The 23,179-nt window shown below is 37.3% G+C and overlaps 1 protein-coding gene across 1 annotated transcript in view; it reads right to left on the reverse strand.

Moving 5' to 3' along the window:
* Positions 1–23,179, reverse strand: part of LOC111139171 (gamma-aminobutyric acid type A receptor alpha3 subunit) — a 369,241-nt gene that overhangs the window by 196,149 nt on the left and 149,913 nt on the right. Inside the window, exon 3 of the mRNA XM_022491349.1 lies at positions 8,591–8,712. Coding sequence (XP_022347057.1) covers positions 8,591–8,712 — 122 coding nt within the window. The remainder of the gene's footprint in view (positions 1–8,590; positions 8,713–23,179) is intronic.

Genomic DNA, 23,179 nt, shown 5'->3' on the forward strand with positions numbered 1-23,179 from the left:
TATATTTACTTACATAGTTTTTATTTGTGTTGCTCTTCCCTCCTTTGTATAAATTCATATTTCTATCTGGTATTATTTTCCTTCTGTCTGACACACTTCCATTTACATGTTTTGCAGTATACATCTGTTGGTGAATTTTTCAGCTTCTATGAGTCTGAAAAAATATTTATTGTGCTATATTTTTAAAATGTATTATCTCTAGTTACATATTTTTAGATTGTCAGGTTTTATCCAGTACGTCAAAGCTATTGCTAACTACATTCTTGCTTGGTTATTTCTGACAAGAATTCTGCTGTCCTTCTAAAATTTTCCCTCTGAACATAATGTTTTGTTTTACTGTTTGCTTTTTTTTTTAATTTCTTTTCAGTGTTCCATAATTCATTGTTTATGTTTGCTTTTAAGATTTTCTCTTTATCTGAAGGAGATCAGAAAATGTATTTGAATAAAAAATGATAAAAAAATTCTAAATTTGATGAAAATTATAATTCTCACAGAGAATCTCAAAAGATAAGAAACATTAATAAAATTACACAAAGGGATATGATCAAATTGCTTACAACTCGCGATAAAGGTAAATATGGTCCCTGTTACTCTATGTTAGCCAATAGCAAAAAGCTCCACTCATATTTTTCATGGATAGTCAAACTCTACATGTCTACAAGTTAATTTCCACCTCTTCCCCTACCTTATATGTTCCAGCCACAACTCCAAAAGAAATAGAATAAAACCAAATAACCTGCTCCTCTTCTAATGTTCTCTGTTTTAGAAAATAGCACCAGGGAGGGAGTTAAGATGGGGGACCCCAGGCTTGACTCATTCCATCAAACACAGCCAGATCAACATCAAATCATTTTGCATACCTAGGAAATCGATCTGAGGATTAAGAGAACAACTTACACAATTAGAGGGAGAGAACATGGAAGGTAAGAGGTGCAGAAATGTGAATTTGGGGAGAGAAAAATCCACAGTGCTATGGAGGAGAGGGCACAGAGAGAGAAAGAGAGAGGGGGAGAGAAAGCAGTGCATCAGGTCACACAAGTAAAACACTCCCCCCAAATCCACTGGGGAATAGAGAGGAACTGACTATCACAAGTTTTTACAAACAGTGGAGTTTAACTTCTGAGATTTTGGAAGTCCACGCCATTCACCAGAGTCAAGCTGGGTGGGTAGCAGTACTCCTGGGGAAAAGGAGGGCAGAAGCCCAAGAACAGACAGTGGACAGCATGGTACAGGGATCCCCTGGGTCACACTGGGAAAGAATGTTCCCCTCCCTAGAGTACATTTGGAAGAGGATATATTACCTCTCCAAGGACAAAAGACCTGCCAGACACCATTGAGTAGCTGCTCATCAGCAAGGGACAGAAGCACATGCAGAGGGCAGATAACCTAGTTGTAGCTTTTTATGGTACTTCACCATAAACTACAAGCACCCATGTGTCCATGTAACTGCTCTTCTGGGACCAAACAGCACCAGACACAGTGCTGTGAGGCCCTCCTCTAGAGGAGAGAAGCAGGTTTGCATTTTGTTGGGTCTTCTAAGATTTGAAGTTTTGAATCCTAGCCACATGCCAGAGATTAAAAAACAAACAAACAAACACCAGGAGAATCATGGAGCGAGGTGTGCTGATGGCCTGAGCATAGGCAGATTGAGGGTAGGTATCTGACGGAAGCCTGGGACATATGAGGAGAGATGATTCACTTCTCTGTGAGGGCTTCCGGAACAATGGTGGGCATGAGCTTCCCTCCCTGGGGATGAGAAAATGGGGTGATGCCACCTTCCCCCCACACACTAGAACAGTGGGACTTCATGAAACAACACAGTACCCCCAGTTGGGGGTGGAACCATTTATACCAAACACCACTCCCTACACCCTGCAGGGGAATCTCTAATAGGATAGGTATGACTGTGAGCCAGTATAGCAGTCTCCTACACCAGAGGACCAGCACAAGTCCCCCCACATTCATCAAGTCTACTGATCATAGAGTGCTTCAAAGCATCAGCTTCAGTTCTTGTGGAAATAGGACCAAGCATATTTTCCCCCTTTGGAATCAAGTTTATAGTTTTTGGCTTCTTTGTTTGTTTTTCTCTTTTTCTGAATCAGTCTTCTTTTTTTCTTTTTCTTTAGAATCAGGTTTATAGTTTTTTGTTTGTCTGTTTCTTTGTGTTTCTTATTCTTTTTCCTTTTTTGGTTTGTTTTTGTTTTTGTTTTTGTTACCTCTTTACTGTTTTTACTTTTTTTTTTAATTTTTTTATTTCTTTTCAGCATAACAGTATTCATTGTTTTTGCACCATCAGCCATAGCAACTTCTTTCAAGATATGTCTCCAAAGGCAAAGGAAACAAAAGCGAAGATGAACTTTTGGGACTTCATCAAGATCAAAAGCTTCTGCAGAGCAAAGGAAACAGTCAACAAAACAAAGAGGCAACCCACAGAATGGGAGAAGATATTTGCAAATGACAGTACAGAAAAAAGGTTGATATCCAGGATCTATAAAGAACTCCTCAAACTCAACACACACAAAACAGATAATCATATCAAAAAATGGGCAGAAGATATGAAAAGACACTTCTCCAATGAAGACATACAAATGGCTATCAGACAAATGAAAAAATGTTCATCATCACTGGCCATCAGGGAGATTCAAATTAAAACCACATTGAAATATCACCTTACACCAGTTAGAATGGCCAAAATTAGCAAGTCAGGAAACAACATGTGTTGGAGAGGATGTGGAGAAAGGGGAACCCTCTTACACTGTTGGTGGGAATGCAAGTTGGTGCAGCCACTTAGGAGAACAGTGTGGAGATTCCTCAAGAAATTAAAAATAGAGCTTCCCTATGATCCTGCAATTGCACTACTGGGTATTTACCCCAAAGATACGGATGTAGTGAAAAGAAGGGCCATCTTTTATCTTTTCTAATTTTTGGATCAGGTTTTTTGTTTGTTTTTTTGCCAGTCTTATTTTAACAAACAAATCAAAGCATATCTAGTTAAAGTTCCAAACAGTCCCCACTGCAAACAAGGAAGAACTCTGCAGAGGACTGACCTGTAGGAAAGAGCAACCAAAAACCAATAACAGAATGCACACACCATATACCAGAAACAGAAGTATCAAGTTCCTAACAGTATATTACCCCATATTAATGTAGCATTAGTCTCAGGAGTGGAAACATATCAAGCTTTTGTAACATGCAAGAAACAAAAACCTAGACAAAATGACAAGACAAATGAATTCTCTCCAAAAGAAAGATCAAGAAGAAACCACAGCCAGGGATTTACTCAAAACAGATAGAAGCAATATATCTGAACAAGAACTTAGAAAAATCATCATAAGAACACTAGCTGGGATTGGGGGGAAAAAACAACATAGAAGACACCAGAGAAACTTTCACTACAGAGATAAAAGACATTAAACTAGTCAGGATGAACTAAAAAAAATGCTATAATTGAGATACAAAATAAACTGCATGTAATCACAAAGAGGATGGAAGAAGCAAAGGAATGAACTGGTGGTATAGAAGACAAAATTGTGGAAAATACTGAAGCTAAAAAGAAGAGAGAAAAAACTATTAGATCACAAACATAGACTTAAGGAACACAGCAATTCCATAGAATGCAATAATATCCATATCATAGGAGTCCCAGAAGAAGAAGAGCAGGTAAAGGGGGAAAAAGGTTTATTTGAACAACTTATAGCTAAAACTTCCCTAATCTGGGGAAAGGAATAAGCACTTAAATCCAGGAGGCCCAGAGAACTCCCCTCAAAATCAACAAAAATAGGTCAACACCAAGACATAGCATCGGGGAACTTGCAAAGTACAAAGATAAGGAGAAAATTCTGATAGCAGCTAGGGACAAAAGGTCCTTAACTTACAAGGGTAAACACATAAGGTTAGCAGCAGACCTGTCCACAGAAACATGACAAGTGAGAAGAAAGTGGCAATGGTATATTTAACATTCTAAATGGAAAAATATGTGGCCAAGCATACTTTACCTGGCAACACACTGTCGTTCAGAATAGGACAAAGAGATTACCTGACAAGCAAAAACTAAAGGAGTTTGTGAACACTAACCAGCACTGCTAGAAATATTAAAGGGAACCCTTTGAGCAGAAAAGAGAGACCAAAAGCACCAAAGATTAGAAAGGAACAGAGACAATCTTCAAGAACAATGACTTTACAGGTAATAAAATGGCACTAAATTCATATCTATCAATAAATACTCTGAATGTAAATAGACTAAATGCTCCAATCAAAAGACAAAGGGTATTAGAATGGATTTTAAAAAGACCCATCTATATGCTGCTTATAAATAAGAGATTCATTTTAGACCTAAAGGCACCTGCCTTTATAATGCTAATGGACATCAAAAGAAAGCTGGAGTAGCAAACCTTATATCAGACAAAATAGATTTTAAAACAAAGACTGTAATAAGAAATGTAGAAGGACACTACATCATAATAAAGGGGTCTATCCAACAAGAAGATCTAACAGTTATAAATATTTATGCTCCCAAGTTGAGAGCACCCAAATACATAAATGAATTAATAACAAACATAAAAAAAACCCTCATTGATAATAATACAATAATAGTATGGGACTTTAAAACACCATTTATAGAAATAGATCATCTATGCAGAAGATCAACATGAAAGCAATGGCTTTGAATGACACACTGGATCAGATGGACTTAACAGATATATTCAGAGCGCTTCATCCTAAAGCAGCAGAATATGTATTCTTATTGAGTGCACATGGAACATTCTCCAGAATAGATCACACACTGGGTCATAAATCAGCCCTCAACAAGTACAAAAACATCAAGATCATACCATGCATATTTTCAGATTACAACACCATGAAACTTGAAGTCAACCACAAGAAAAATTTTGGGAAGACAAAAAAATACAGGGAGGTTGAAGAACATCCTGCCAAAAAATGAATGGGCCATCCAAGAAATTAAAGAGGAATTTTTAAAAGATACATGGAAGCAAAAGAAAATGAAAACAACGACAATCCAAAACCTTTGGGATACAGCAAAGGTGGTCATAAGAGGTAAGTATATAGAGTTGCTGGCCTTCCTCGAGTAAAAAGGAAAGTCCCTTTACACTTAAAGGAGCTGAAAAAGAACTATAAATAAAGCCTAAAACCAGCAGAAAAAAGGAAATAATAAATATTAGAGCAGAAGTAAATGATATATAAATTTTTAAGAAAGGTGGAACAGATCAATAAAACTAGGAGCTGTTTCTTCAAAAGAATTAACAAAATTGCTAATTTTCTTTGACAAACTCCTAGCCAGACTCATCAAAAAGAGAAATGACTCAAATAAATAAAATCATGAATGAATGAGGAGTGATCACAACCAACACCACAGAAATACAATTATAAGAGATTAAGAAAAAATATATGCTAACGAATTTGGGTTTCTGGAAGAAATGGATAAATTCCTAGAAACACATAAACTACCAAAACTGGCCAAAATTAAGAAGACAGGGAAAACAAATGTTGGCAAAGATGTGGAGAAAGGGGAACCATCTTACACTGTTGGTGGGAATACAAACTGGTACAGCCAGTCTGGAAACCAGTATGGAGGTTCCTCAAGAATTTAAAAATAGAGCTACCCTATGACCCAGCAATTGCACTACTCGGTATTTCCACCAAAGATTTAGATGTAGTAAAACAAAGGGTCCCCTGCTCCCCAATGTCCATAGCAGCAATGTCCACAATACCCAAACTATGGAAGGAGCCAAGATATCCTTCAACAGATGAATGGATAAAGATGTGTTTTATATATACAATGGAATATTATTCAAGCATCAGAAAGGATGAATACCTACCATTTACATCAACATGGATGGAACTGGAGCATACTCTGATAAGTGAAATAAATCAATCAGAGAAAGACAATTATCATATGGTTACACTCATATGTGGACTATAAGAAACAGCTCAGAAGATCATAGGGGAAGGGAGGGAAAAACAAAATGGAAATAAATCAGAGAGGGAGACAGACCATGAAAGACTCTTGGCTCTGGGAAACAAATTGAGGTTTCCTGAAGGGGAGGTGGGTGGGAGATGAGGCAACTAGGGGATGAGCATTAAAGACAGTGCATGATGAGATGAGCACTGGGTGTTATAAGCAACTGGTGAATTATTGAACACTACATCTGAAATTAATCATGTACTATAAGTTGGCTAATTGAATTTAAATTTTAAAGAACTACCAAAAAATGAAACGGGGGGGGGGACAGAAAATTTGAACAGACCCATAATCAGCAAAGAAATTCAATCAGTAGCTAAAAATCTGCCAATAAACAGGAGTCCAGAGCCAGATGGTTTCCCAAGGGAATTCTACCAAACATTTAAAGAAGAATTAATACCTGTTCTTCTGAAAGTGTTTCAAAAATTAGAAATGGAAGGAAAACTTCCAAATTCCTTTAATGAGGCCAACATTACTTTGATCCTCAAACCAGACAAATACCTAACTAGGAAGGAGAATTACAAGCCAATATCCTTGATGAATGTGGATCCAAAAAATACTCACCAAGATACTAGCTAATCTGATCCAACAGATTATTAAAAGAATTATTCACCATTATCAAGTGGGATTTATTCCTAGGCTTTAGGTGTGGTTCACTCTGCACAAATCAATTAATGTGATACACCACATTAATAAAGAAAGGACAAGGGCGCCTGGGTGACTCAGTGGGTTGGGCCGCTGCCTTCAGCTCAGGTCATGATCTCAGGGTCCTGGGATCGAGTCCCACATTGGGCTCTCTGCTCAGTGGGGAGCCTGCTTCCCTCTCTCTCTCTGCCTGCATCTCTGTCTACTTGTGATCTCTGTCAAATAAATAAATAAAATCTTTAAAAAAAAAAAAGAAAGGATAAGAACCACGTGATCCTCCCACTAGATGCTGAAAAGACATTTAACAAAGTAGAGCATCGATTCTTGATTAAAAACCCTTGGCAAAGTAAGGATAGAAGGAACATACCTCAACATCATAAAGGTCATATATGAAAGACCCACAGCAAATATTATCCTCAATTGGGAAAAACTGAGAGCCTTTTACCTATGGTCAGGAACAAGACAAGGATGTCCACTCTTACCATTACTATTCACATAACACTGGAAGTCTTGGCCTCAGCAATCAGACAATAAAAAGAAATAAAAGGCATCAAAATCATGAAGGATGAAGTCAAATTTTCACTCTTTGCAGATGATATGATACTCTATGTAGAAAACCTGAAAGACTCTACCAAGAAGTTGCTGAAAACTAATACTTATGAAAGTAATTGAAGAGGACACAAAGAAATAGAAAAATATTTCATGCTCATAGAATAGAAGAAAAAAAAATTTGTTAAAATGTCTATACTACGCAAAGCAATCTATATTTCATGCAAGCCCAATGAAAATACCACCAGCATTTTTCACAGAGCTAGAACAAACAATCCTAAAATATGTATGGAACAAAGACATGGAATAGCCAAAACAATAATGAAAAAGAAAAACAAAACTGGAAGTATCACAATTCCAGATTTCAAGCTATATTACAAAGATGTAGTCATCAACATAGTATGCTACTTGCACAGAAATAGACACATAGATCAATGGAACAGAAAAGACAATCCAGAAATGGACCTACAACCATATGGTCAACTAATCTTTGATAAAGCAGCAAAGAACATCCAATAGAAAAAAAAGACAGTCTCTTCAAAAACTGGTATTGGGAAAACTGGACAGCAACATGCAGAAGAACAAAACTGGACCACTTTCTTACACCATACACAAAAATAAATTCAAAATGGATGAAAGACCTAGATGTGATACAGGAATTCATCAAAATCCTAGAGGAGAACACAGGCAGCAACATTTTGACTTTGGCTGTAGCAACTTCTTACTTGACACATCATCAGAGGCAAGGGAAACAAAAGCAAAAATGAACTGTTGGGACTTCATCAAGATAAAAGTCTTTGCCCAGTGAAGAATTAGTTTTGTAAATTAATTTCTTTGTCCTAAGGAAATGCACATTGAAGTATTTAGGGAAAAGGAGTATGATATCTGCAACTAGTTCTCAAATGGTTCAGGAAAAAAATTAAATTCATACCTCTGCATACTTGCCATTTCAATACAGCCCATCATATATTATAATGCACTTATCTCATTGTGATCATATTGCAAATCATACTAAACAATGGCCAACTAAGATCTGACCTAGCCAACAGGTTGCCCCTCACAGGAATTTCAGGATGATATATGCTCAGGGTTTTGAAAACAAAAGCATGTTTCCCAGATACTCCTGGGCCACACCTCCCATTCCAGCAGTGATTGGTTTTTTGTTATCAGAAATGCTGTTGACCAAATATGGTGGTAAAATACCCTATATACATTTAGCTCAGTGAAATTAAGAATTTTCCAAAACCACAGCAGAGAGATTTACTGTAAAATGAAGGGTTATAACTAATTTCTAGTGCTGAGAAGGAGGAAGCTCAATATTGCACTAAACTCGTTGGTCAATATAGCGCTGAAGGCACCTTAAGAATCTTTTTAGATGACAAGAGCCAAGAAAGGGATCTTAAAATAGTAACTTACCTCCAAGCCCAGGTCGCAGTCGGTTGTCATAGCCATCCAGAAGACGATCTAAAATTCTGGTGAATATAGTGATGTTGTCAGTGCTGTCATCAGGAATATCTGGGGCATGCTTAGGAGAGAGTCTGAGGCAGTGGAAGAAAAAGAGATAAAAAATAATATTCTTAACAGGAAACAATAACATGTGTTAACACTTTAAGAAGATTTCAATCAAGAGAGTGGGCCAATTAAATAGCCTTGTATCTTAACCAAATCAGCACTTCCTATTTATCACAATGAATATCTGTGTAAAAGGCAGATGGTGGTCACTATAAATTCAACTTTTAGTCCAGCATTGTCAAGAGTTTAACAAAATGTGCTCCATCCCCAACCTAGTAGTGAAGAAACACAAACATAAATTGTTAACAGAATGAGCCTGTGAATAGCACCCATCATGAAATTATTCACCAAGGTGAACCTGAGTGGCACAGTCAGTTAAGTGTCCGACTCTTGGTTTAGGCTCAGGTCATGATCTCAGGGTCACAATCTCAAGGTCATGAGATGTCCCAGGTTGGGCTCCATGCTCAGGGCAGAGTCTACCTAAGACTCTCTCTCTTTTGTCTCCACCCAAATAAATAAATAAATCATTAAAAATATGTTATTTTTCTCACTACATCTGTATTTTGGGATAAATACTTAGTAGTGCAATTGCTGGGTTGTAGGGTAGCTCTATTCTTAACATCTTGAGGAATCTCCATATTGTTTTCCCGAGTAGCTATACCAGCATGCATTCCCACCAACAGTGTAAGAGGGTCCCCCTTTCTCCACATCCTCACCAACATTTGTTTTTTCCTGTTTTGTTAATTTTTGCCATTCTAACTGGTGTAAGGTAGTATCTCATTGTGGTTTTCATTTGTATTTCCCTGATGGCTAGTGACGTGGAACATTTTTTCATGTGTCTGTTAGCCATTTGCATGTCTTCTTTGGGGAAGTGTCTGTTCATGTCTTCTGCCCATTTTGTTGACTGGGTTATTAGTTTTTTGAGTGTACTGCCAGATATTTACCCCAAAGATACAGATGTAATGAAAAGAAGGAGCACATGCACCCCAATGTTCATAGCAGTGATGTCCACAATAACCAAACTGTGGAAGGAGATGAGATGCCCTTCAATAGATGAATGGATAAAGAAAATGTGGTTCATATATACAACGGAATATTATTCAGCCACCAAAAATGATGAATACCCACCATTTGTATCAACATGGATGGAACTGGAGGAGATTACATTAAATGAAGTAAGTCAAGCAGAGAAAGACAATTATCATATGGTTTCACTCATATGTCAAACATAAGCAATAGCACAGAGGACCATAGGGGAAGGGAGGGAAACCCAAAGGGGGAGAAATCAGAGAGGGAGATGAAGCATGACAGACTATAGACTCTGGGAATTAATCTGAGGGTTTTAGAGGGGAGGAGGTGAGGGATGGGGTAGCTGGGTGATAGGTATTAAGGAGGGCACGTGTTGTGATGAACACGGGGTGTTATACTTAACTAATGAATCACTGAACACTACATCAAAAACTAATTATGTACTATACAGTGGCTAACTGAACACAATTTTAAAATCCTCTAAGAAAAATAAATAAATGAATGAAAAGAAGTCATTTCCTAAATTTTGTTACATGAATGAATAATCCACAAAATTAAAAAAGGAAAATTGTTTTACAAAGAACTTATCCCTCTTCAAACCTAGAGAAGTATAGGTTCACAGAAAAACAGAACCAGACAGATTGTTGAAGTGCATTTAGTTCACTTACCTACTGCCCTCTGGAGATAGGGCAACAAAACAATAGTACTCCATTAAATGTTAAAGCTACCAGGATTCTTAAGGGATTCCATAATTTTTCTCATTTTATACATGGGGAAATAAGCTCAAAGAGTACACCACCAAATTTACCCACAATCATATTGCTAGTGAGAGGCAGAAATAGGACTAGAATCCAAGTTTTCTGATTTTCTATTGACCATCAGCTACCTCCTACTCCTCTAGTTTGGATGCCTCCTGTAAACCTTTCCAAGCATGAGGCACTTTGATAACCACCCACTCAGGTCTGGGCTGACTCATACTTTCACTTTGTGAGGAGGGACTTGTTGTGGTTTGATAGGACTAAAAATGAAGCTCTCTGGGTAGTTTAAGAGAAAGGGAGGTATAGTGAAACAGATGGCTGTTGTGCACAGTGCAGAATCAATAAACTGGGAATCAGGAATCCTGGGTTCTACTGCCATCTGTATTCATGATTTGGAGTAGACCATTAAGCAAGTTACACTATTTTATCTCCATTCTTATGTTGGACCTAGAAGGTTTCCATTAATACATATATTATAACTGTTCCTAGCATCCAGTTAGTCAAGTCTATAAAAAAGATAAGATAACAGTTGAGAAGGAGTCCTAGAGAGAGTCAATATGTCTTCCCACAAATATATATTCTTAGTGGCTACAAAGATTTCTTTTATGAAAAAGACCCTGAGAAAAGTCTACAGAATAGAAACACCAAAAGTGAATAATTCTCACTCTAAACTGCTGCTCCAGCAGATAACCTTGCAAAAGTCATTTTAGATCTCAATTTCCTTAATTCATAAGTCTAATTCAATTCACTTAATTATTCAATACATCTTTATTGAGCATCAACTATGTACCTCTAACAGCTTAGGTATTGTGATAGAGCATGAAAAAGGTAAAACAAGGTAAGTAATCTTTCCCTTGCTTATAGGGTTGCAAAGAGAATCAAATGATAACATAGATATATATGGGAGGAAAAAGGGAATTTGTCTTGAAGAGTCTAGAGACATACATTTGAATTTATTAGTTTGACCTTAGGCAAGTCATGTAACACCTCTAGTAATAGCTTTCTCATCTTTAAAATCAAAATAACTTCACAGATAGGTTCTATTACTATCAAATAATATTAAAATTGCCAGGCTTAATGTTTAATATCTTGAAGTATTAAAAGTTTTTTTTCTTTGAAATAGTACTATATTCACTTGAATGCATTATTCAAATGCAAATAATAACAAAAAATATTGGCACCCCATCCACCAAAAGACATAAAGAAAACTTTGGCCAGAGAGGCACTACAACCCAGTGAAGAGTAGAGATGATTGTCTCGTTTAGTGGACAGAACACTAGAAGTGATACATTTACCTTACTGGGAAGGGGGAAGAAAGAAGGGAACTATAGTGCAGAGCTAACAAACTGCCATTAATATGTAGAAGAGATAAATACAGACACTTCAGATGAATCCCACACTTAGCTCAATCCACCAATATTCTGAATCCACCTTACATACACTATGGAGAGAGAGGCTCAATTAATTTTGTTCACACCACTTACTCACTATCCCTTAACTTTTGCTGCAGGGACACTTAGCCCTGGTTTCCCAATTTCTGGGAAATGGGTCTATAAATTGAGTTAAAAACAATTTCATCAATTATTGAAAGCAGATAGGAGAAGCAGATAGGAGAATCCTTACAGAGTTACAGATGAACTATAAAGGGCTTCAGATATTATATTCATTCTAGGTAGATTGACATGGGAATTCTAAACCCCCGAACATAACTTTTAACTGCCCTGAATGTTAATGGGAAAGCAAGAATTTGGAACTTGATTTCCTGACTATGAGGCCAATATAATATGCCACTTCTTTGACTGAAATACTAACTTCCATGACAAAGGTGTTTAGAGGAACAACAAAGAATCATAGTAAGTCAGGATGATGGACAGTCTTAGAGATCATGCAATATTTTTTCCACTTACAGATGAAGCACCTAAGACATTGATGAGAGAAAGAAATTATTCAAAGCCACATGCTTATTAAATTGATAAAATCGATGTGGCCATACCTATTTTGTCTCATATATGTTATTATCAATTAGATTTAATGTAAATAATCCATCATATAAACACAAAAATAATGTTACTAATATGCTATGTGTAGGTAAGGCAGGTATATTCATTTTTAGCTCTACAGATGGGATAATAGTAAGTCCATGGAGAATGAGCAGAGTTTTAGTGCTGGCTCTGCCACTAACTGATTGTGTAACCTATTTCCTTACATGTAAAATGGGGATAATAATATCCTATCTGAGAAAAATTTTGGAAGAAATAAGTAAATAAGATAACAAATAAAATTTGCTTTATAAGTGGTAACACTCCAAATATACTGAGGATTATTCATTCCTTTCTCTGCCATCCCTACCAACTTCTGAAAATGTAATGAGACATCTTCGCAAGACAGGCACTTTTATTTTTTTGTCTTGTTCTTTCAGTTGGAGCATATTCCTCTGTCTCCTCATTTTGCTTTACTTCTGTGTTTGTGTCCATAAATTAAATGGAATGGCTACTTCTCTTAAATTTGAAGGAATGTCCTTGGATAGGGATGTCCTCTTTATGGACTACATGTGCCTGATGGCTTTGGCCAGCTAGCTGGTGCTCTAGAGGGTGTGGGCTGGGGATCCCAGGGCACTCAGCTGGGGCTACCTTGGTAGGGCATCTGGAACTGAAGTGGACATGAACCAGAGGAGAGTCCTGTGACTCTCCATATAGATGGCACCTTGGCAAGATGGCTGAAGTGGGAGTAAGCTGAGGGGCAGAGGGTGTCTCAGGGCATTCCATACAAGGGACACCCTGGAAAGATGGTTGGAGCTGTAGTGGGCATGGGCTTAAGTGAAGTAAGTCAGACAGAGAAAGACAAATATCATGATTTCACTTATATATGAAATCTAATAAAAGCAAGTAAACAAACAAAAAACAGAAACAGAACTACAAATACAGAGAAAAAACTGGTGGTTGCCAGGGGGAAAGTGGTGTGGGGATGGAAAAAATAGGTGAAGGTAGTTAAGAGGTACATACTTGCAGTTATAAAATGAATAAGTCTCAGGGATTTTAAGTACAGTATAGGGAATACAATCAATAAGCTGCTCAGGTGGTGAAGTAAGGTAGAATTCCACATATAACAGTGTGGTCTCAGGATCCCTGAGGGTCAGGGTCAGGGACACAAGAAGAATGGAGGAATCTGAGTGCAGCAGAGCTCCCAGGCATTGAAGTGGGGAAGCCAACTGAGAACAGTGAGTCTAGGTTCTCTGTGTTGCCATAAACTGTAAACCACTGCATAGTTGAGTGACCATGCTCCTGGCAGGGGCCCAGCAAAAGTTAGAAGCATAGTGAGACTCCCCTTCTCCCCTGGAAAGAACAGCTTAGGTCCACACCAGAGGGGTCTAGAAAATTTGGAGACTTGAAACTCAGTTGCGTGACTCAATAAAAATGCTCCGTAACAGGATGTGTAAATACAGTTCAGACAGAAGCCAAGGAAACAAGAGCAAATGACTATATTCTTCATGAGGGCTCACTAAAGAGCGGGGGGCACATCGTTTCAACTCCTGGGCTAGACAGCAGGGCACTGTCATTTTCATTCTGCCCATCCATGCTGAAAACTTTCAAGGACCAAAACAGTACCACATAGTTTTATCCAGAGCTGCTTACCCTGCCCAGCCCCATGCCAAGGGAGGCACATTTCCACAAGTGCAAAGGCACCTGAGAATCAGCACAACAGGCCCCTCCCCCAGAAGACCAGCAGGAACAACTGGCTAGCACCACATTTAATGATCTCAGAGAACTGCAAATCTTCAGCTCTGGAGGAAAACATACAGCATTGTGGCTTTTTTTATATATATATTCTTTAGTCTTTCACTTTTATTTTTTTTCTCCAGCTATTTTCTTACTTTTCAAATCCTTTTTAATTTTTTTAATTTTATATATACTATATACATATATATAGTATTTTTTGTTTCCTTACATTGTATTTTATTTTGTAATATATGTAGAAGTATCTCTTTCCTATTTTTGGATCTAGTTCTAATTTCTTTTAAGAACAGACTGAAATACACCCAGTATCTAGTTTTATCTTTTGTCCTGTTTTGTTTCTTGATTTTTTTTCTTATTTTATAATGTTTTTATTTTCTTCTGGTTTGTTTTATTTTTGTTTTTGTTTTTCTGTTGTTGTTATTGTTGTATTTTCTTTCTTCTCTATTCTTTTCTGGGAAAAAATGATGAGATGGAGAAATTCACCCCAAAAGAAAGAACAGGAGGTAGTAGTCACTGCCAGGATTTAATTGAAACAGATATAGGTAAGTCTGAACTAGAATTTAAGACAACATTATAAAGATATTATCTGGGCTTGCAAAGCGCATAGAAGATACTAGAAAATCCCTTACTATAGAAATAAAAGAACTAAAATCTAATCAAGCCAAAATTAGAAATGCTTCTACTATGATTCAGTGCCAAGTAGAGGTTCAGAAAGGAAGGATAAATGAAGCAAATGAGTCAGTGATATAGAAGATGAAATGATGGAAAATAAGGAAGCTGAAAAGAAGAGAGTAAGACAACTACTGAATCACAAAGAGAGACTTCAAGAATTCAAATCTGAAAAGTGAAATAATATCTGAAAAATACGGGTTCCAGAAGATGAAAAGTGGGAGATGGGGACATAAGTTTTATTTGAACAAATTATAGCTGAGAACATGCCTAATCTGGGGAAGGAAACAGTCATTCAAGTCCAGGAGGTACAGAGAAGCCCCCTCAAAATCAACAAAAATAAGTCAATACCTCCACATATTATACTGAAGCTTGCAAATTACAGAGAGAGAGAAAATACAGAAAGTGGTTCAGAGCAAGAGGTCCTTAACTTCCAAGAGTACAAACAAGGCTGGCAGCAGACCAGTCCACAGGGACCTGATACCCAGAAAGGACAAGCATGATATAATCAATGTGCTAAATGGGAAAAATGTGCAGCCAAGAATACTTTATTCAGAAAGGCTGTCATTCAGAACAGGACAGATAAAGAGTTTCCAGAACAAGGAAGAACTAAAGGAATTTGTGAACACCACATCAGCCCTCCAAGAAATATTAAAGGGGATGCTTTGAGGAAAAAGAGAGCTCAAAAGTAACAAAGACCAGAAAGGACCAGAGATAATGTATAAGAATGTGACTTTATAGGTAATACAATGGCACTAATTTCATTTCTTTCAATAACTACTCTGGATGTAAATGGACTAAATTCTACAATCAAAATACATAGGGTATCAGAATAGATTTTTAAAAAGATTGATCAATATGCTGCTTACAAGAGACTCATTTTAGACTCAAAGATATCTGCAGATTGAAAGTGAGGGGGTAGAAAACCATTTATCATGCTAATGGACACCAAAAGAAAGCTGGAGTAGCAATCCTTTTATCAGACAAACTAGATTTTAAATTAAAGACTATAATAAGAGATGAAGAAGGATACCATATCATAACCAAAAGAGTCTATCAAACAAGAAGATCTAACAAATGCAAATATTTCTTCACCTAACTTGGGAGCAGCCAAATACATAAACCAATTAATAACAAAATTAAAGAAATGCATTGATAATAATACAATATTAGGGGACTTTAAGACCCCATTCACAAAAATACATAGATCATCTAACCAGAAGACTGACAATGAAACAGGGGCTTTGAATGACACACTGGATCAGATTAACTTATAGATCTATTTAGAGCATTTCATTCTAAAGCAGCAGAATACACATTCTTTTCAAATGCACAAGGAACACTCTCCAGATTAGATCAAATACAAGGTCCCAAATCAGGTCTCAAATGCTACAAAATGATTGAGCTAGTCCATGCATATTTTCAGACCACAATACTTTAACACTTGAAATCAAGTACAAGAAAAAAATTTGGAAGTACCACAAATACATGGAGGATAAAGAGCATCCTACTAAAAAAAAATGAGTGGTTCAAACAGGAAATTAAAGATGAATTTTTAAAAGTAGATGGAAACAAAAGAAAATGAAAACATGACAATTCAGAACCTCTGGAATGAAGCAAAGGCAGTCCTAAGTGGCAAGTATATAGTGATACCGGCCTTCTTCAAGAAACAAGAAAAATCCCAAATACACGATCTAAACTTACACCTAAAGGAGCTGGAAAAAGAACAGCAAATGAAGCCTAAAACAAGCAGTAGAAGAGAAATAATGAAAAATAGAGCAGAAAACAAGAATATAGAAATCAAAAAATCAGTAGAACAGATTAAAAATCCTAGGAGCTGCTTCTTTGTAAGAATTAATAGGATGGATAAACCCCTAGCCAGATAATTCAAAAAGAAAAGAAAAATAAATAAAATCATGAATGAAAGAGGAAAGATCACAATCAACACCAAAGAAATACAAACTCTTTGTATATAATATTCTCTTAATATAAGAGAACATTAAGAAAAAATTATATGCCAACAAATTAGGCAATCTGGAAGAAATGCATGCATTCCTAGAAACATATAAACTACCAAAACTGAAACAGAATGAAATAGAAAAGCCAAACAGATCCATAATGAGCAAACAAATTGAATCAGTAATCAAGAATGCAGGGCCAGATGGCTTCCCAGAAGAATTCTACCAAACATTTAAAGAAGAATTAACACCTATTCCTATGAAACTGTTACAAAAAATAAAAATGGAAGGAAAACTTCCAAACTCACTCTATGAGGTTAGCATTACCTTGATTCAAAAACCAGACAAAGACTTCAATAAAAAGGAAAATTACAGTCCAGTATCCCTGATGACCAAGAATGCAAAAATCCTCACCAAGATACTAGCTAATCAGTGCAATAGTACATTAAAAATTATTCACCACAACCAAGTGGGATTTATTCCTGAGCTGCAGGGGTGGTTCAATGTTGACAAATCAAGCAATGTGATACACTACATTAATAAAATAAAGGATAATAAAGGATCCATATGATCCTCTCAATAAATGCAGAAAAAGTATTTGACAAAATACAATATCCTTTCTTGATAAAACCCCTCCACCATGTAGGGATAGAGAGACCATATATCAACATCATAAAGGTCATATATGAAAGACCCACAAAAAATATCATCATAATGGGGAAAAAATGACAGCTATTCCCCTGAGGTTTGGAACATGAGAGGGATGCCCACTCTAACCACTATGGTTCAACATATTATTGGAACTCTTAGCCTTAGCAATCAGAGCACAAAAAGAAATAAAAGACATCCAAATCAGAAAAGAAGAAGTAAAATCTCTACTCTTTGAAGATGACATGATACTCTGTGTGGAATACCCAAAAGCTTCCAGGAAAAAAAGTTGCTAATACTGATACAGGAGTTCAGCAAAGTTGCAGGATATAGTCTATGCACAGAAGTCAGTTGCATTTCTATAGCCAAATAATGAAACAGAAGAATGAGAAATCAAGAAATCAATCCCATTTACAACGTCACCAAAAACCATAAGATGCCTAGGAATAAACTTAACCAAAGTGGTAAAGAATCTGTACTCTGAATACTATAGAACACTTATGAAAGAAATTGAGGAAGACACAAAGAAATGGAAAAACTTTCCAAACTCAGGGACTGCAACAACAAATGTTGATAAAATGTCTATGCTACCCAAAGCAATCTACACATTCAATATAATCTCTATCAAAATACCATCAATATTTTTCACAGAGCTGGAACAATCCCAAAATTTGTGCAGAACCAGAAAAGACTACAAATATCCAAAGGAATGTTGAAAAAGAAATCAAAGCTCGGGGCATCACAATTCCAGACTTTGAGCTGTATTACAAAGCTATGGTCATCAAGACAGTATGGTATGGGCTCAAAAGCAGACAAATAGACCAGTGGAAGAGAATAGAAAACCCAGAAATGAACCTTCATCTCTATGGTCAACTAATCTTCAACAAAGTAGGAAATAATATCCAATGGAAAAGACAGTCTCTTCAACAAATGGTGTTAGGAAAATTGCACAGCCATATGCAGAATAATGAAACTAGACCACATTTCTGAAAATGAATGAAAGACTTCAACATGAGATAGGAATCCATCAATATCCTAGAGTAGAACACAGGCAGCAACTTATTCAACCTCAGGCACAGTAACTTCTTGCTAGACATGTCTCCAAATGCAATGGAAACAAAAGCAAAAATGAACTATTGGGACTTCATGAATATAAAAAGCATTCACACATCAAAGGAAATAGTCAACAAAACTGAAAGGCAACCTACAAAATGGGAGAAGAAATTCACAAATGACATATCAAACAACACCCCCCCCAAAAATAATCCAGTCAAGAAAGGGGCAGAAAACATGAATATACACTTTTCCAAAAAAGATATATAAATGGCCAAAAGACACATGAAAAAATGCTCAATATCACTCAGCATCAGGGAAATACAAATCAAAACCATAATGAGATTCATTCTCACACCGGTCAGAATGGCTAAATTTAACAACTTAGGAAACAACAGATTTTGGTGAGGATACAGAGAAAGGGGAGCCCTCTTACACTGTAGGCGGGAATGCAAACTGTTGTAACCACTCTGGAAAACAGTATGGAAGTTCCTCAAGAAGTTAAAAATAGGGGTGCCTGGGTGGCTCAGTTGTTAAGTGTCTGCCTTTAGCTCAGGTCAGGATCCCAGGGTCGAGCCCTGCATCAGACTCCCTGCTCAGGAGGAAGTCTACTTCTCTCTCTCCCACTCCCTCTGCTTATGCTCCCTCTCTCACTGTGTCACTCTCTGTCAAATAAATAAATAAAATAAAATTTTAAAAGAGGAGTTAAAAATAGGACTACCATATGACCCAGCAATTGCCCTACTAGGTATTTATCCAAAGGACACAAACACAGTGATTTGAAAGGGTACATGCACCCCAATGTTTATAGCAGTAATATCCACAATAGTCAAACTATGGAAAGAGCTCAGATGTCCATTAACAGATGAATGGATAAAGAATAAGTGGTGTATGTATACATACATATACATATACATATACATATACATATACATATACATACAGTGGAATATTACTCAGCAATCAAAAAGAATGAAATCTTGCCATTTGCAAGAACATGGCTAGAACTAGAGGGTATTACAGTAAGCAAAATAAGTCAGTCAGAGGAAGCAAATACCATATCTTTTCACTCATATGTGGAATTTAATCAAAGAAAAAAATGAACATAGGGGAAGGGAAGGAAAAGTAAAAGATGAAAACAGAGAGGAAGGTAAATCATAAGAGACTCTTAACTATAGGAAAAAACTGAGCATTGCTGGAGGGAAGGTGGGTATGGTAATGGAGTAATTGGCTGATGAATATTAAGGAGGGTACTTGACATAATGAGTACTGGGTATTGTATGAAACTGATGAATCACTAAATTCTACCTCTGAAACTAATAATACATTATATGTTAACTAAATTGAATTTAAATTAAAACAAATAAAATAAATTCAAAATTACTGTGCAGAAGGTGACATCAGCAAGATAGAGGGCTAGGAGGTCCCAAAACTCATTCCCCTGCCACCCCCCCCCCCCAAAAAAAAAAAAACACAGAAGAAAACTAACAAGAACCATAAACAACTACAAATTAAAGAAAACAACTCAGGGAAAAGTCTAGACAACAAACAACCAGCAAATATCCAAGGAGCTCAGAAATCAAGAATGGCTACATAGAAAAGTAGAGGAAGCACATTACCTGTGTCATCCAGTCCCCTAGCCAGAAGCTGCTCCACATCTGGAAGAATGCCCTCAGAGGAAGTTCACCACACAGGGAGGAGAACAGGAGAAACATAGAAAGCCTCACCAATGTAGATATTTACAACTTTTGTTATAGATGTCTCCCATAGTCTTCACTGATATCCCAGAGATCCCAGCTGATGGAGTAGTATGGAGTGTCCCTCTCTGCGTCTACTCCCCAGGCTGGAGTTGTTGTCAAAATGAGACTTACCCTCAGGGGTCCCAACTGTTGCTATGTCCTACTCCCAGAGATCTGCTATAACAATATTTCATCATATGTGAAAATGGAGCTACCACTGCACTTAGCTCATCTCTGGCCCCAGGTCAGGCCTTTGTCTCACCATTATCAGGGCAGCCTCCACTGCCCTATGTCTGCCCCCTGAGTCACAAGTTGTGCTTTGACAGTAATTATTAGGGCCCTGCTCTGCCTCCCTGATCCCTTCCAACCAGTTTCCACACCTTGGCTCTGGGTTGTCATTACAAAGTGTGCTACTGCTGCCTTGGTCAACCCCCATCTCAGGTCAAGACTCTAAACTCATTGCTGAGACAGGCTCTCATTTCACTTCCCTGAACCGTCCTACCTGGGTTCCTGGTCATACCTCTGAAACATCATTGCCATGGGTGCTACTACTGCCCTGAGCCCCATTCTCCCCATTCCATGGCAGGCTATGGCTCTGACCAATTGCTGGGACCCAAGTTCTTCTATACTGAGCTCCATTTGCAAGTCCCAGTCAAGTCTCTGAACCATCACTACAAGGGTGCTAGTGCTGACCTGAGCCCTACCCTAAAGTTTCAGGTTGGGGGTCTGACCCATTATAGCTAGAACCTGAACTATGCCATTGTCTACCATTGTCCTGAGCTTCAAACCTCAGATCCAGGGTCATAGGGCTCCCAACTAGCATTGCTAGGACTACGCTGCCACTGTTGTGCCCAGCTCAATTAATCCCTATATATGGCTTTAACAGACCACCACAAGTTGTGCTGCTTCTATGCTGTGGCTGCCCATGGAGGCCACAATTGAAACTTTGACCTGCCATCTCTAGGTTGTGCTAGTTCAACACCCTGACCCCACAACCCATGAGACATGGGTACTCGTTCCATGAGATATCTACATAGGCCCTTAGCTGCAGCAATTGTGCCTATGCCCTAGGACCCAGGTGCTATGGTAGTTCCACATAACCTGATTCATCAAACATTGGTTTCGATAGTGTTCTAAGGACTCTGAGTGGCAGGACACACAACCAGGCATTGGGAAGTATCTTCTTGGCTAGAACCTCCTTCAAGAGGCATAAAAGGAGAGGCGGGAGAACAGGAAGACCCCAGCAGCCTCAGCCTCTGAAGATATAAATAGCCATACTTGCTACTACTACCTACAGGGCCCCTATAGCCTTAGCCACAGAAGACCCCTATAATCTGACCAATGGCGACCTCAGCCAATGGAATACCATAGAGGCTGTACTACTATGCCTTCTCAGGAACCGAAGATGCTGAATCCCACTCAGCTGGCACCCTTACAGCCACCTCTAGGTGAAAGGCTTTTACTAATGAAGCCAGTTTGAAAAGACTGGAAGAGTTAACTGCACACTCAAGTCCACAGACATCAATGCAAACCTATCAAAAACATGAAAAAGCAAGAAAATATGATACCACAAAAGGAACAAAATAATACTTTAATAATGAGCCCAAAGAAGTGGAGATCTGTGAGTTATCTGAAAAAGAATTCAAAATAGTGATTTTAAGGAAGCTCAGTGGATTTGGAACACAGACATCAATGCAAACCTATCAAAAACATGAAAAAGCAAGAAAATATGATACCACAAAAGGAACAAAATAATACTTTAATAATGAGCCCAAAGAAGTGGAGATCTGTGAGTTATCTGAAAAAGAATTCAAAATAGTGATTTTAAGGAAGCTCAGTGGATTTGGAACACAGATAATACTTTAATAATGAGCCCAAAGAAGTGGAGATCTGTGAGTTATCTGAAAAAGAATTCAAAATAGTGATTTTAAGGAAGCTCAGTGGATTTGGAACACAGATTAGACAAGTCAACGAACTCGGGAAAATAATGCGTGAACAAAGTGAGAAATTCAACAAAGAACTAGAAATCATCAAAAGAACCAAACAGAAATTCTGGAGATGAAAAATACAATGAATGAAGTAAAAAATGCAATAGATATCTTCAACAATAGGATCAATCAGGCAGAAGAAAGAATCTTTGAGCTTGAGAACAGGTCTCTTCATATTATCCAGTCAGAAAAGAATAAAGAAATTAGAATGAAAAAGAGTGAAAAAAAAAACTACATAAACTGTGGGGCAGAATAAAAAAGAAACAGTATTTGCATTATGGGAGGAGGGGGGGAAGGGACAGAAATTTCATTTAAGGAAAAATGGCTGAAAACTTCTCAAATCTGGGGCAAGTTATGGCCATCCAGGTATGGGAAGCTCAAAGATCCTCAAACAATGTTCAACATAAAGAGAACTTTACTGAAACACATTACAATCAAACTCTCAAAGATCAGTGCAAAGTGAGAATATTGAAAGCTACAAAAAAAAATGAATCATCACATACAAGTGAACTCTGATACTATCAACAGATTTCCCAGCAGAAACCTCATAGTCATGAGAAAGTGGAATGATATGTACAAAATACCTAAAGGGAAAAAATATGCCAACCAAGAATACTTTCCCTAGCAAAGCTGTCATTTGGAAATGAAGGAGAGATCAAAAATGTCCCATAAAAAAGCTGAAGAAATTCATAACCACTAGACCTGCTCTACAAGAAATGCTAAAAGAAGTTCTTCAAGATGAAAAAAAAAGTGCTAATAAAAAGGTGCTAATAAGTGAAATGAGAATATACAAAAGTATAAAATTCACTGGTAAAGTTACATATATAGTTAAATTCAAAATACTCATAATACAATGGTGGGGTATAAATCACTTTGAAATCTAGCATATAGGTTAAAAGATAAAGGTTTTCAAAATA

Source organism: Enhydra lutris, unplaced genomic scaffold (genome assembly GCF_002288905.1).
Source record: "Enhydra lutris kenyoni isolate GAN:26980312 unplaced genomic scaffold, ASM228890v2 scaffoldscaffold96, whole genome shotgun sequence".
Taxonomy (NCBI): domain Eukaryota; kingdom Metazoa; phylum Chordata; class Mammalia; order Carnivora; family Mustelidae; genus Enhydra; species Enhydra lutris.